The sequence below is a fragment of the Pyxicephalus adspersus genome, chromosome Z (genome assembly GCF_032062135.1).
Source record: "Pyxicephalus adspersus chromosome Z, UCB_Pads_2.0, whole genome shotgun sequence".
NCBI lineage: Eukaryota > Metazoa > Chordata > Amphibia > Anura > Pyxicephalidae > Pyxicephalus > Pyxicephalus adspersus.
The window spans coordinates 72,154,860-72,168,191 of NC_092871.1; the positions used below are offsets into that span (position 1 = coordinate 72,154,860).

General features: G+C 41.7%; 1 protein-coding gene across 2 annotated transcripts in view; it reads left to right on the forward strand.

Annotated features, from left to right (window-relative positions):
• The first annotated feature begins 6,975 nt into the window (after positions 1–6,975).
• OLFML2A (olfactomedin like 2A) overlaps positions 6,976–13,332 on the forward strand; it is a 156,260-nt gene continuing 149,903 nt past the window's right edge. Inside the window, exons 1-2 of one of the 2 annotated variants that reach the window (XM_072429917.1) lie at positions 6,976–7,210; positions 8,528–8,676. In XM_072429917.1, coding sequence (XP_072286018.1) covers positions 8,656–8,676 — 21 coding nt within the window. In that variant the 5' untranslated portion in view covers positions 6,976–7,210; positions 8,528–8,655. The remainder of the gene's footprint in view (positions 7,211–8,527; positions 8,677–13,332) is intronic. The other variant, XM_072429916.1, reaches the window with a different exon arrangement.

The window sequence follows — 13,332 nt, forward strand, 5'->3', positions numbered from 1 at the left end:
TGCATTGCTGAAAAATACAGGTAGGTGTTTTGTTTTTTTGTTTTCTTTTAACTGCATTAAAACTTGTTAAAGCTACATAGTAGATTACATTGAAAAAAGACATAAGTCCATCAAGTTCAACCACTAAGGAAATAAACATATCCCAGATATAAAATCCTATGGACATAGTTGGTCCAGAGGAAGGCTAAACAACCCTGGTACAATTTGCTTCAACAGGGGAAAAAATTCCTTCCTGATTCCATGTGGTAATTGGATGTTCCCTGGATCAACAGTCACTATTTTTTTTACTTTAAAACTTTAATACCCAGTTATATTCTGTGCTTCTAGAAAAGCAGTCAGCTTTTTCCTAAAGCAATCTATAGTAGTTGCTGAAACTACTTCCTGAGGTAGCCAATTCCACATTTTCACAGCCCTTACAGTGAAGAATCCCTTCCTTATCCGGAGCTTAAACTTATTTTCCTCCTAGCGCAAAGTGCGCCTTCTTGTTCTTTGTAATGATCTCAAAGTGAATAATGGGGAAGAGAGATCTCTATGTACCAAATATATATTTTTACAGGGTGATCATATCCCCCCTTAAATGTCTCTTTCCTTGATAAAAGGATTCTTGGACTTGGCTGTGGTTTGTGTGCCCAGGTGCTTTACAGTATAGCGGGGCCACTCCCACACCACCCAGCTCTAATGGAGGAAATCCAGCAGGGCCTACAGGAGCTTGCATTAGGGGCTCCAACCGGTCACCCCATGAAGGTTTGTGAGCGCCTCCTGGAAATGGCAGGTGAATTACCGTCGCTCCCAGGGCAAGACTCAGGTCCAAATTTATCCAGCCCAGTGGTGCCAGTGAAACCTCATATTACCTTACCCAAGAAATTCTCAGGGAACTGACAGGACTTCCCCAACATCTGGGACTCCTGTCTTCTGTACTTCCAACTTCGCCCTATTGCTTCGGGAACAACACGCCAACGTAATGGAGTGGTCATCTCTAGTGTTGGTAGAATAGGTCGCTATTTGATTCGACCGCTATTCGGCCGAATAATGCATAATTATTCGAGTGGTCGAACGTCGAATTCGAACTCCATTAAAGTCGATGGGGGAAAAATTTGGGTTGTTATTCGGGTCAGTGGAGAGCTTCTACAGCCTATAAATACATTAAAAAAGACATGTCAAGACTCTCCCATCTCTGCACAACACTGTGCAAGTAAAAATAAATAGCATGAGGAGGAAGCGGCAGGCCCTGAGACATGGGCCCTAATTCATCAATGAAATCTGCGCTCGCTGGTCGCGCGTACTTTCGCGCTTCCACTGAGCCAATTTCCCACGGTCCGGAGTCGAGTGGTCATACACTCGCCTCCTCACTGCCAGCCGGATTCCTGCCTTGATAATAATGAGCAATAGGGGTCGCGAATCTGCCAATTAAGGCGATTAGATTTCAGGTGCGCGATTAAGGAGGATCTGTTAAGCTCAATGGTGAGATTATTATAATACTATATAAATATTATACATGCTACTGTACAGTTATATTACAGGTTTAACTTGTTTTTTAAACAGATTTGTGTGATTTTTTTTATTCAAAGTTTATTATTACATTTATTAAATATTGAAAATATTATGGTGAGTTATGCATAAGAATTATAGGCCTACAATGAAAAATGAATTTCCATGCAAAAAACGCTTTTTGTGTGGAAATATGGACAGAATTAGAATGGTGGGGCGAGGGGGGTAATAAATACAAAGGCCCTAATTCATCAATGAAATCCGCGCTCGCTGGTCGCGCGTACTTTCGCGCTTCCAGTGAGCTCGTACACTCGCCTCCTCACTGCCAGCCAGATTCCTGCCTTGAAAATAATGAGCAATAGGGGTTGCGAATCTACCAATTAAGGCGATTAGATTTCAGCTGCGCGATTAAGGAGGATCTGTTAAGCTCAATGGTGAGATCATAGCAATTAATAAGTGCATACCTGCTCTCTGTTCTGTGCATAATTATCTACAGTCCTTTACAGGTCAATTAGAATCTTTAAGCGCCATTCAAGGATTTTGCTTTTTGTTGTCATGGATCCAGATTTGGACTTCGATTTATTTTTTACTGCTGCTGCTTTAAACAGCGCATATGTTTTACCAGAAGAAGAGCAGCAGCAACCAGAGGAGCAACCAGGGCAGGAAGCTCATACTTCCCAAACGGTCCGGGCACCGCGCATCTTCTTGGAGCGTGGCGTTTTCGCCTGTCTCGCCAGGTCATCCTTCACCTGTACAGCTTGACTTATTTGCTGTTATGGGGGGGATTTATGATGACCTGGACCTGACCCGAACAGCGGAGATAAATTTGGAATACCTAACTCAGGGGAGACGTCCCGTGGAAGAATATGCAGCAGAATTTCAGCGCTGGGCCACCAGTACCCATTGGGGAGACACAGCTCTCCTCCATTGCTTCTGTCAAGGCCTCAGCGATCAAGTCAAAGACCTGATCACCACCTGCAAAGTTCCCATCTTTTATGCCTGACCTGGGGGAACCCATGGAGATGGATTTATCCAAACTTGCCCCCCCCCGAGTGCAATCGGCATTTGCAAGGTGGACTCTGTCTACTGTGGTGATCCTGGTCACAGGGAAAGGACCTGCCCCCGCAAAGGACCTGAAAGGTTCCAGTGTATAGGGAGTGCAGAAGGGAGCCTCTCAGACCCGTTGACCTGATCTACTCGACGTATCCTGGTTCCGGCTACCATATCCTGGGACAGGAAGTCTCGCCAAGTCATGGCCTTTCTTGACTCCGGGGCATATGGTAACCTACTGGACCAAGATGTTGCCTCTGAACTGGGAATACCTGTCGCCTCTCTTGGGCTCCGAATTGTCCTTAGCTTCCATCGATGGCACCCTTCTTCAACAGGGTGTTACACCCTCTATTACCCTAGAAGTGCAATTAACAGTGGGGGCCTATCGGGTAAAACCCCCCTGATTTTAGGCCTCTCTTGGTTGAAATCCCATAACCTTATCATTAATTAGGAATCGGGTCAAATCAGTCAGTGGGGGACCAAATATCAGGCTAGATGCCTTACTCCAGTAATGTCAGTACGAGCCCTTGAGGTGTTAAAAAAAAAAAAAAAAAACTGCCTGAGCTTTACTAGGAGTTTGCTGATGTCTTCTGCCCCCGGTCAGCTGACAAACTCCCACCTCATCGTTCCTATGATTGCCCCATTGAGTACTCCCAGGTATCATGCTCCCTAGGGGTCATTTGTTCAATCTCACCGGGCCAGAAATAAAGGCCCAGAAAGAATACATCCAAGAAAACTTAGAGAAGGGCTTTATCCAGCCATCCGTTTCCCGTGCGGGTGCTGGCTTCTTTTTTTGCGGAAAAGAAGGATGGCGGGTTAAGACCCTGTATTGATTACAGGGGCCTAAACAAGATTACTGTGAAGAATTGGTACCCTTTGCCCCTTATGGATGACCTGTTCTCTCAGGTCAATAGGGTCTGATTCTTCACCAAGCTAGATTTGAAGGGGGCCTACAACCTTATCCGCATTAGGAAGGGTGATGAATGGAAGACTGCCTTTAACACCAGGGATGGGCATTTCGAATACTTAGTAATGCCCTTTGGTCTGTGTAATGCCCCGGCAGTCTTCCAGGAACTTGTGAATGATGTATTCTGACAATTTCTGGGTAAATTTGTGATAGTGTATCTTGATGATATTTTGATTTATTCATCTGATCTCCTCCACAGAGCACAAGTACTCTAGGTCCTCCAGAAGCTACGAGAAAGCTACCTCTATGCAAAATTGGAGAAGTGCTCCTTCGAGGTACGTCAGGTTGCTTTCTTAGGATATATATGACCTCAAAAGCCTTCAGCGCTTTTTAGGTTTTGCAAATTTTTATAGGAAGTTCATACGAAACGTCTCATTCATTGTCCACCCTCTGAAGAACCTCACTAGGAAAGGGGCGGATTCCTCAAAGTGGACTCCGTAAGCTTGCAGAGCCTTCAAAGCGCTGAAAAGGGCTTTCTGCAGTGCACCCATATTGGTGCATCCAGTACCCACTCCCATTATAGAAGTGGATGCTTTGGAGATTGGTGTGGGAGCAGTCCTCTCCCAGTACTCTGGAGAACTGGTGAGATTGCACCCCTGTGCCTTCTTCTCCCGTAAGTTCTCCGCAGCGGAGAGCAATTATTACATGGGCAACCAGGAGGTTCTGCCAGTAAAATGGGCTTTTGAGGAATGGAGGCTATGGCTGGAAGGGGCAGAACATCCCATAACGGTCTATACTGACCATAGAAACCTGGAGTACATTGAAGGGGCTAAACGTCTCAACGCCCAGCAAGCCCGTTGGGCCCTGTTTTTCACGAGGATTAATTTCCAAATTACCTACAAGCCAGGTTCAAAAAACATGAAGGCTGGCTGATGCCTTGTCCCGTTGTTTCCCAGAGGCAGCTTCCCTTCCGGATCTGTGCCCTAGCACCATTTTGTCCCCCTAATGTTTGGTGTCATCCATACAGACCCCAGTGTTTTTAGAGAATCTGATGAACCTCTTAGCCCCCCACTAGACCAACTACCCCCTGCAAAACCTAAAGGGCGGCTGTATGTTCCCCTCCATCTTCGCCTGAAGGTTATCCAACAGCTACATGATTCTAAGACTGCTGGCCACCCAGGAATTCAGAAATCCCTAGATTTAGTAAAAAGACATGTTTGGTGGCCTCACATGTCAGTGGATGTCGAATCCTATGTTCGTGCATGCCCAGTTTGTGCTTGGAGTAAGTCCTCCCGTAACGCTCCCTCCGGCACTCTGCTTCCTCTGCCCATTCCTGCTGCTCCATGGACCCACATATCCATGGACTTCATCACGTACCTTCCGGAGTCCTTAGGGTTTACGGTGATCTGGGTAGTTGTAGATCGCTTTAGTAAGCAAGCCCATTTCATACCGCTACCCAAGTTACCCTCAGTCAAGGAATAGGCAGATTTATTTGTGTTTCATGTGTTCCGCCTGCATGGGGCTCCGGAGAACATTGTTTCAGACTGTGGGGTTCAGTTTGTGTCTCGGTTCTGGAGGTAGTTTTGAGCCCAACTGGGCATCAAGCTCTCCTTTTCGTCAGGGTTCCACCCCGAAACGAATGCCCAGACCGAACCGACCAACCATTCGTTGGAACAATATCTCCGGAGCTTTGTATCTGGTTGCCAGGAGAGATTGGCTGACTATCTCCCTTTTGCGGAGGTGGCATATGACAACCCAAAGCACTTCTCCACCAGGATCTCTCCATTTATGTGTTGAGTAGAACGTTCCCGATCCGTTTGGAACCAGGTCCAAAGTAATCTTAGAGAGGCAGTAGCCCAGCAGAAGAGGTTTGCAGATCACCATAGATCCCCTGAGCCCCAGTTTCAACCGGGTGATCTGGTTTGGGTGTCTACCTGCAATATTCCCCTCCGCCAACCCTCAGCCAAGCTAGGACCCAAATTTATCCTAATATTGGAATATCGGAAAAGATTATTAGAGTGACTTATAGCGTCAAGCCTCCCAGTTCCTTGAGGGGGGTAGACACCTTCCATGTCTCTTTATTAATATCTGCTGCTGACTCTGCTACCCTTTCAGATTCCCCTCCGCCAGTTGAGGTGCAGGGAGCACCCGAATATGAAGTTGAGAGGCTCCTGGACTCTCGTATGGTGCATATCTCTCTGCAATATCTCATTGATTGGAAAGGTTTTGAACCAGGGGAGAGATGCTGGGTGCCCACCTACCGCGTACATGCGGAAGAACTTGTGTCGGAGTTTCACCGCGATTACCCGGAGAAACCCCGACATGAGGGTCCTGAGGCCCCTCCTGAAGGGGGGGCTAGTGTAAGGAACTTACCCATCCTGCGAGCCCGTGGCGTCCCTGGGGATCGCAGCCGCAGAGGGAGACGCTGCTGCAGTAGGCAGCATGGCCGAGGCTGCTGCCCTGCTTGCAGCATGTCTCTCCCTGCAGGCGGAGGGATCCGTTCTAGCTGAACTACTGTTTGGCAAGGGGGCATCTCCAGCATCCCTATGGACATGAACAGAGAAACTCTTGTTCTCAGCACTCCTGTGGATGTGCAAAATAGGGCACTCGCTGCCTCACCGCAGGGCGGGACATAGTTTGAATCGGCCCAGGGGATTCAGTTATCCCAGCCAGGTGGCGCAAGGTCATTGGGCGCTCTGGCCATTTAAGGAGAACCTGTTCTGAACACCATTGCCCGCTATAAGCCTCTGTGTGTACAGTGTGCTTGGGTGTGGTCTCTGTGTTGATTCATATTAACCTGTTGTTGTTACCAATAGCAACTTGGTCTGATACCCCAATTTGTCTGAACTCTCCCTGCCCTGACCTTGGATCGTTTGTGACCACTCTTGCCTGCTGCCTGCCCTGACCTTGGATTGTTCCTGTCCTGCCTTTGCTTTACCCTTCTGTACCACACCTATCTGATCGATCATCTCTGAATATCCTTGTCTTGTTTTATGCCAACAATAAAGCTTGATAAAAGGATTCTTGGACTTGGCTGTGGTTTGTGTGCCCAGGCGCATTACATATATCGTGCAACACATTAGTTGGGCGGGTTTGTTTGATATGTTTTTTATGTTTGTATTGTTTTTTTTACTTTTACCCTGAATAAAGAATGTTATTAAATATGTAGCCTGGAAGGTTGAAATAAATATATGTATAATATATTGGGTTCCAGTATAATATACTGGAATAACGTCAGCCGATTTTTGACAGAAATACTTTTTTATTGTAGCACAGGGGCTTGTCTTCTGTTGGGTATGTGCAAGTGTTATGAATATAGATACCCTCACATAAAGCTTTACTGGTACAATACCTGTTACCAGTTTTAAGCCGTGTATCTGCACAGCATAAGTAGTATTATATATTTGGATCTGTGCTCCTAACATTAAAAAGAGCTAAGTTTAAATATGATATCTGATTTATTAGTGCTGTGCATGTGAGAAGTGTCGCACCATGCCCCTCCTTTCCAGATGGAGACTGGGAGGCACTGAAGCATAGTCAGTTCACTGTCAGAGCTGAGGGAGGCAAAACGGAATCTAACCAAAGCATCGCCTCTCCACCAGCCATCTGCTCTGTGTATCCTCTGACTACTGTCCTCCCGGCTGATAACACTAAATTACTGGCTGATTTTTAAAAGCAGCAGCACCACCGTATCCAGTTATGAGGAGATATAAACAGTTTGTTCTCTTGTGGTTCCTAGCTATCACCGCAGCAACAGCAAACAAGGTAGGTGGATTACAAACTAAAATATTATCAGGGCATGTTCAGTGTGGTCAGCTGTTTGTATCAGAAACTGAAATATGCCATAGATCTGTAAACAGTTTGCATCACACACTCTACTTTGCAAGTCTTTGCAATATTTATTTAGTGAGGATAGACTATAATGGACAGCAAGCAGAAACAGAAGTAGCATATCTCTTCCCTTTGATGTATTGGCAGGATTGTGTTTATTTACATTTACATTTAGCATTCCAGTGCTGGGATGGACATGGAATCTCAAGCTGGAGATCTACAGTTACATCTGCACTATAGCTTCTACCTGTTATGTAATCAGCTTAGTTCTCATTAAAACAGCATGTTTCACAGATAACACATCTCTGCAAGGAATGTGATACAGTATTTTATAATGTACATACAGCTAGCTATCATGTGTGTAAATTGTCTCTTTTCGAAGTTATATTTGTAACAAGAAAAAGACTGTCAGAACAAATACCATGTATTTCAGGGTTTGATTTTGACCAGGGTTTGACTTCGGTTATTGTTAGCTCTTTTTAATACAATTTTTTTTTAAATGACAGCTTATTGCAACAAGTTCAAAATATTTGCAGTAACGTTTAATTGCAGTTTTGCAGTCTTTAAGTACAACTTTGCACACATAACATGGCAATGATATAGTATGCCAGACAGGTTTACTAAAAGCATCAATTATATTCTTCCCCCATCTTTGCTCATATGAAGCATTTTATTAATAAAAATCACACCACTGATCACTATTTAGATAAGCTTGTATTTTAATTTGTTTGTAAATCATGAATTGGTAGTTTAGTTAATATTACAGAGTTGTGTTGCCTAATGATTTGAATAAACCTTAAGAAGGTAGTGAGAACTCAGATTCTTCTGATTTACCCAGCTGTTGCAGTCATAATGGACTAGTCCCATATGCTAGATTTTTAATTGAGTTTACATTATAGAGAATGCAGCATGAGGTGTGGCAACACCCAAGCCATGCAGTAACTCCAATGAGTGACGTGGTGGTTCAGCCTCAATTATTTGATCATCATGTTGAAAGGGTTTGAGTGAAGCAAAAAAGCCATCAAATCACATGTGAAAGTGCACAGTAATACTTTCATTGCTGGGAATTGTCTAAATGTAATTTTTGCACACATTATAATGCACATTCTAGGCCTAAATGTTATTTCAATCTAAAGGAAACCCAATTTAAACTCCTCTGATCCCTTTTTATCGCGGGTACTGCCATCTTTTTCCTTTTTCTTTTTCCTTTTCCTTGTTTTAATATTCAACCATCTTAACTGGTCGGGCCAGGATGACAACTCCTGCACAGGCACGCAGAAGTTCATTCAGTCCCAGCAACCTCAGGGGAAGCCTTAATGTGCCAGGTATCCCAGCAGCTAACAGGAAGCTGCACATGTGCAGTTCAGCGATTTTGACAGATGAAGAGGGCAGTCAGTCAGGTAAGAATGCTTAAAGCCTTATTGCAATTGGTATAGGTGGAACTTTAGTTGCATTTAAACCCCCAAACATATATTCTCTGAAAGCAAGGACACTATAGAACAAAATGGTTGAAAGTTAGGTTTATGTCTAATTTTATTTATTTTATTTACACTCATATTTATCAATCTAACAAAAAAAGTATAAAAAGTGCAAAAAAACAAAAAAAATTCTGTGAGAAACTACAATGCCCAAAATCAGCCATAGGTGATGCTAAAATAACCTTTGCAGGTCAATTAGAGTTAAGCACTATTGAGGGTACTAGAATTATTGCTCCTATTGTTTACGTTCTCTACCAAATAAAAATATGTCACACAATTCTGTGTGGAAGGTTCATGTTCTTGTACCTGGGGCTGTTAGACCCCTGTTATTGGAACCATATTTTCACACCTGCACCCCCCTGAACCCACTTTTTTAAGGAAAGGTTGACTAAGGGGGAGAGGCCTCCTCTGTTGGATGAGGTCAATGACCGTGAGTTGGTACTTTGCAGCAAAATTGGTGGACAGGTAAAGCCTTGTTGAGGAATGGCAACTGCTATTAGCCCTCTGTGCAGAGGCTAGATAGGGTTGGGACTGGACAGTGTGGACCTGACCAGGAGAAAGAAGCAGCCTGGAAACTACTTCTATGTTATGGCCATAGTGCTACTTGGAGTCAGAAGCACTGATATTTAATGTCCCAGAGTGCCCCTATCAGATTAAGTTCTAGGGAATGTAGGGATCAACTAATGGCATTAATGTTCTCATCATCCAAGAATTGCCTCTGGTCTCCTTGATGGCCTTATGCACCTCCTCTGCCTTTGGAACTCACCTGCTTTATTGACAGTGATGTGATTTTTCACTTCAGTTATTCATCCATGTGAAAAGCATCTTCATGTGATGGGGTGTTCTAGAATAACAGGAATTTGCTTGTTACAAGCTAGTATATGTTGAGAGATCATCCCATATTTATCTTACTAGTTAACACTGCAGTCAACATGAAATAGGGGGAAATAGTCCTTTGGGCTGCTTTACTTTACCTCTGTGTCATGGAGATAGTCCTTGAGCCTCTGTTCTTACCCCATTAATATTAGTAGCCAAAATCTGAAATCTTATACCATAGTGATCTAAAGACAGGTCTAAAGAAAGGGTGGTAGTACAAACTGAAAAGTAAACTGCCAAACTATTTTCAAAAACTGGCAATTTACATGTCTGATTTTTCTTCAGCTCTTGAGCTCCACATACAAAGGTTGATGTGCTCCCCATTACAGCATTATTGTTTGCAGCCATTTGTCTTGAAATCTATTTCCTCAGCTTGTAGTGTAGATACTTCAAATCCATTTGCTCTGGACAGCTGCTTCCCACAATTCTTACTTTCAGCAGATGTCTAACCTATTAACTCCTAGAAAGCTTAATAGTGATTCATTTTTTGCGCTGGATGTTTTGATGACATACCAATGTCAGCTTCTGTTTTGAAGCTGGTTAAGTTCATATCTTCATATAATTTTAAAACATATTCACTGAGTAGTCATAGTAAAATTAGGCTCTGGGATATTTCCTTATTTTCAAAATGCTGTATTCAACATGTCTGTAACTAGTAGTGATCATGCAAATCCTCCTCTTGTTGTTTTACAAAATACTTGGTACATAATTGTTTTCTAGGCTCTACATTATTTACATCATCTTAGTCCATATAATAAGTTATGTTTGGTATAAGTGGAACCAAAAACCGACGAAGTACACAACCTTATGTAAGACTCTCCATGGCAAAGCCTCATTAAACACATCAGAGGCAATGACTGACATTGTTTTGGTGGTGAGGCGTTCTGTCTGTTCGTTAAAAAAGGCTGAATACATTTTCTACAAAGTGAAGTAAAAAGTCCTGGCTACAAGTTAGTGCTTCACGCAAATTAGACCCTGCGGGGCAGAGGACAAAGAGAAAGAATATATACCCCGACCTGAAGAAGACTTAAAAAATGAAAACATGTATATCTAAATCAGTTTTGCTATGATACAATATCAGTTGCTTGTACGGCATGTTTTACATAATACCATGAACAGGTCTATGTAACATACAGCTTAAGTTATAGAATGCAAGTATCAGGAGAATGTAGCATAAACAGGGTGTACTGAATGCAATGGTTATGATTTTCTAAAATAGGAGTTGATCATAACTCCTATTAAAAAAGTAATGTTGATAACATACAGTCAGATATGCATACAAATGAGAACCTTACAGTTAGCAATCATATCATTCAGCCAGCCAGTCAACCTCAATGTCAAGAAATAAGCAAAAACCATGCAGTTTAATACCAGGATCAGTTGAAATTCTGGGGAAATGCATTGTTAAATTCTGTGTAGTTAATACATCATCATTAATACCATCACTGTTAAACTGAAATTCTCCATTTAAAAAGAAAATAATATTCTTCTTTTTTAAGCAGAATCTTTTAAACAGCTTGGCATTTATTATATGTTTGTCACCCTAGTGAAGAACTTGGTAAGATGTCTTACAAAAATTAACTGTTCCCAAATTTGTGGTAAAGGCATAAAAGAGGAAAAGCCAAGGGTTCCTGTTTTAATATTGAAACTACTAAAACAACTAAGATTTTTTAGGACCTATGACTCACTGAGAATGCACTTAAGCTATGTATCAAACACCAAGTGGACCCAAACTGAAAGTTGACCCATACAAGCATTCTACTTTTGTTTAATTAACTTACCTTGGATAAGACTAGTTTTAATTTTAAACAATGATCTAAAATTGCTTAGTCCTTTTCACTGCCTTTTCAGTGTTGGTGCCACTGGAGCTGGAAAAGATTCACTAGCAGAGCATGCCATCATGGCTTACTTTAAGAGAAATCTACCCCACTACTCTTCAATATTTTTTTTTTGTCACATTAGCCAGGTAGCTAGCACATCATCCTCAATGTGAGATATTACCTGGACCCATGTCCTTTTGCTTCTTATAGTTGATTCCGCATATGTGTTGGAAATTTTAGACTGTGTAGGGTCAGTGCAAAAGTACAGTTCTTCCTACTACTATATTTTTCGGACTACTTGCCAGAACTGGAAGCCCTCAAAGAGGGAAAGTGATAAATAAATTATAATAAAGATGTAGCTGTAATAACCTTCAAATGGCGTTGTGATGAGTAAGCCAAACAGAGAGGGTAAATATGTGTATGTGTGTATGGTATGTTTAATAGAACTGCCAAGCCTTTTTTAATTTTCATTTGAAAACATTTTTGGTTTAACTTTTATTTGTTTGTTTCACGGCATTTCTTTTTGTGTTTTTTTTTCAATAAACAACTACTGCTGTCTGGGTGTATCAGAGAGTAATAGATATTAGTAAAAGTTCAGGATAGCACCAGTAACTGATGCTGGTTTCCAGTAATGTATATGTTAGTGACTATTGTGTGTGTTAAATACTCAGTTAACCTGCCCCACTAAGAGCTATCTTCGGACTGCACGCATCCAGGAGCCTCCCAGGATGCGTGAAGCCTCCCAGGATTTCATTCTGTCTTGATTGCATGCCACCTGGGGGATGCTTCTCTTTTTTCTTCTTTTAAAAAGGTGTTGCGTTTAAAAAAAAAATATATATATTTTCACTATATATAGAAGGGTTGCTTTAAATTAAAAGTAAGAACACAACAGTAAATGTTTAGTAGCTGGTGGTAGTCACAATAACAGTCACAAATTGTTCAACAAATGAGGTGATATTTGTGTTATGTATGTGTACAGGCTCAAAAAGTACATTCCGTTTGAGCTTGCATATATTGGAATCTTCTAGAGTATGGTTCAAAGAGTTTTTTGGGTTCTTCTGTTAGTTTTACTAATTCTACAACCAGATTGTTTACAGGAAACCATTTAAAGTTTAAGAAAGACCTTCCTAATTCCAGGACCTCGAGTGATATGAACATGATAATTGACTTTTAATTATAAAAATATTGAATAAATATTTTTTCTTTTAGTTGTGTGATTACTAATGACACAGGTTTTTTTTTTATTTTCTTTAAATCACTTGTCAGTCAGCTCACTGGAATTTTGAATGTGTCATTGGAAAGGCAGCATGAACTTAGAAAGACAAATGTTTGTTGTAAAACCTGGTGTAAGAGGGAAGGTTGGAGGTACATTTAAACTAGGTTAACCCCCCCTCTTCCTATAATAAGTATAATATTCGTGGCCTAGTTCCTACCTGAAGCTACCTCTGCAATGGACTTACCTGCTGTTCTCCAAGCTATTTTTTGTTTTGTTTCAAAGTTTTTATTGAATTTTTTAAATAAAATAAACAATAACATTACACAGTGAACTTGCACAGAATAACAGGAATAAAAAAAAGGGGGGGCAAATAGGGGGTTTAAAACAAAAGAGGAAAAGCGGCAACCAGTAACCAGACATGAGCAGAATAAACATATGAGGTTGAACATAGTTCAACACCTCTTAGGTTTCAAAGTCTAAATACAGCAGGAGATAAAGTAGTTTTCCAATATTACCAATAAAAAAATATAATATAAATTAGTACAATAGTACTCAAATAGCATTATTCACATATTTGAAACTTGTGAGGTATACAGGCATATCAGATTTAGCGTTAGATCATAAAGGTTGGCGGGTAGAGGTATCTTTTAATCATTTGCCCCCTTT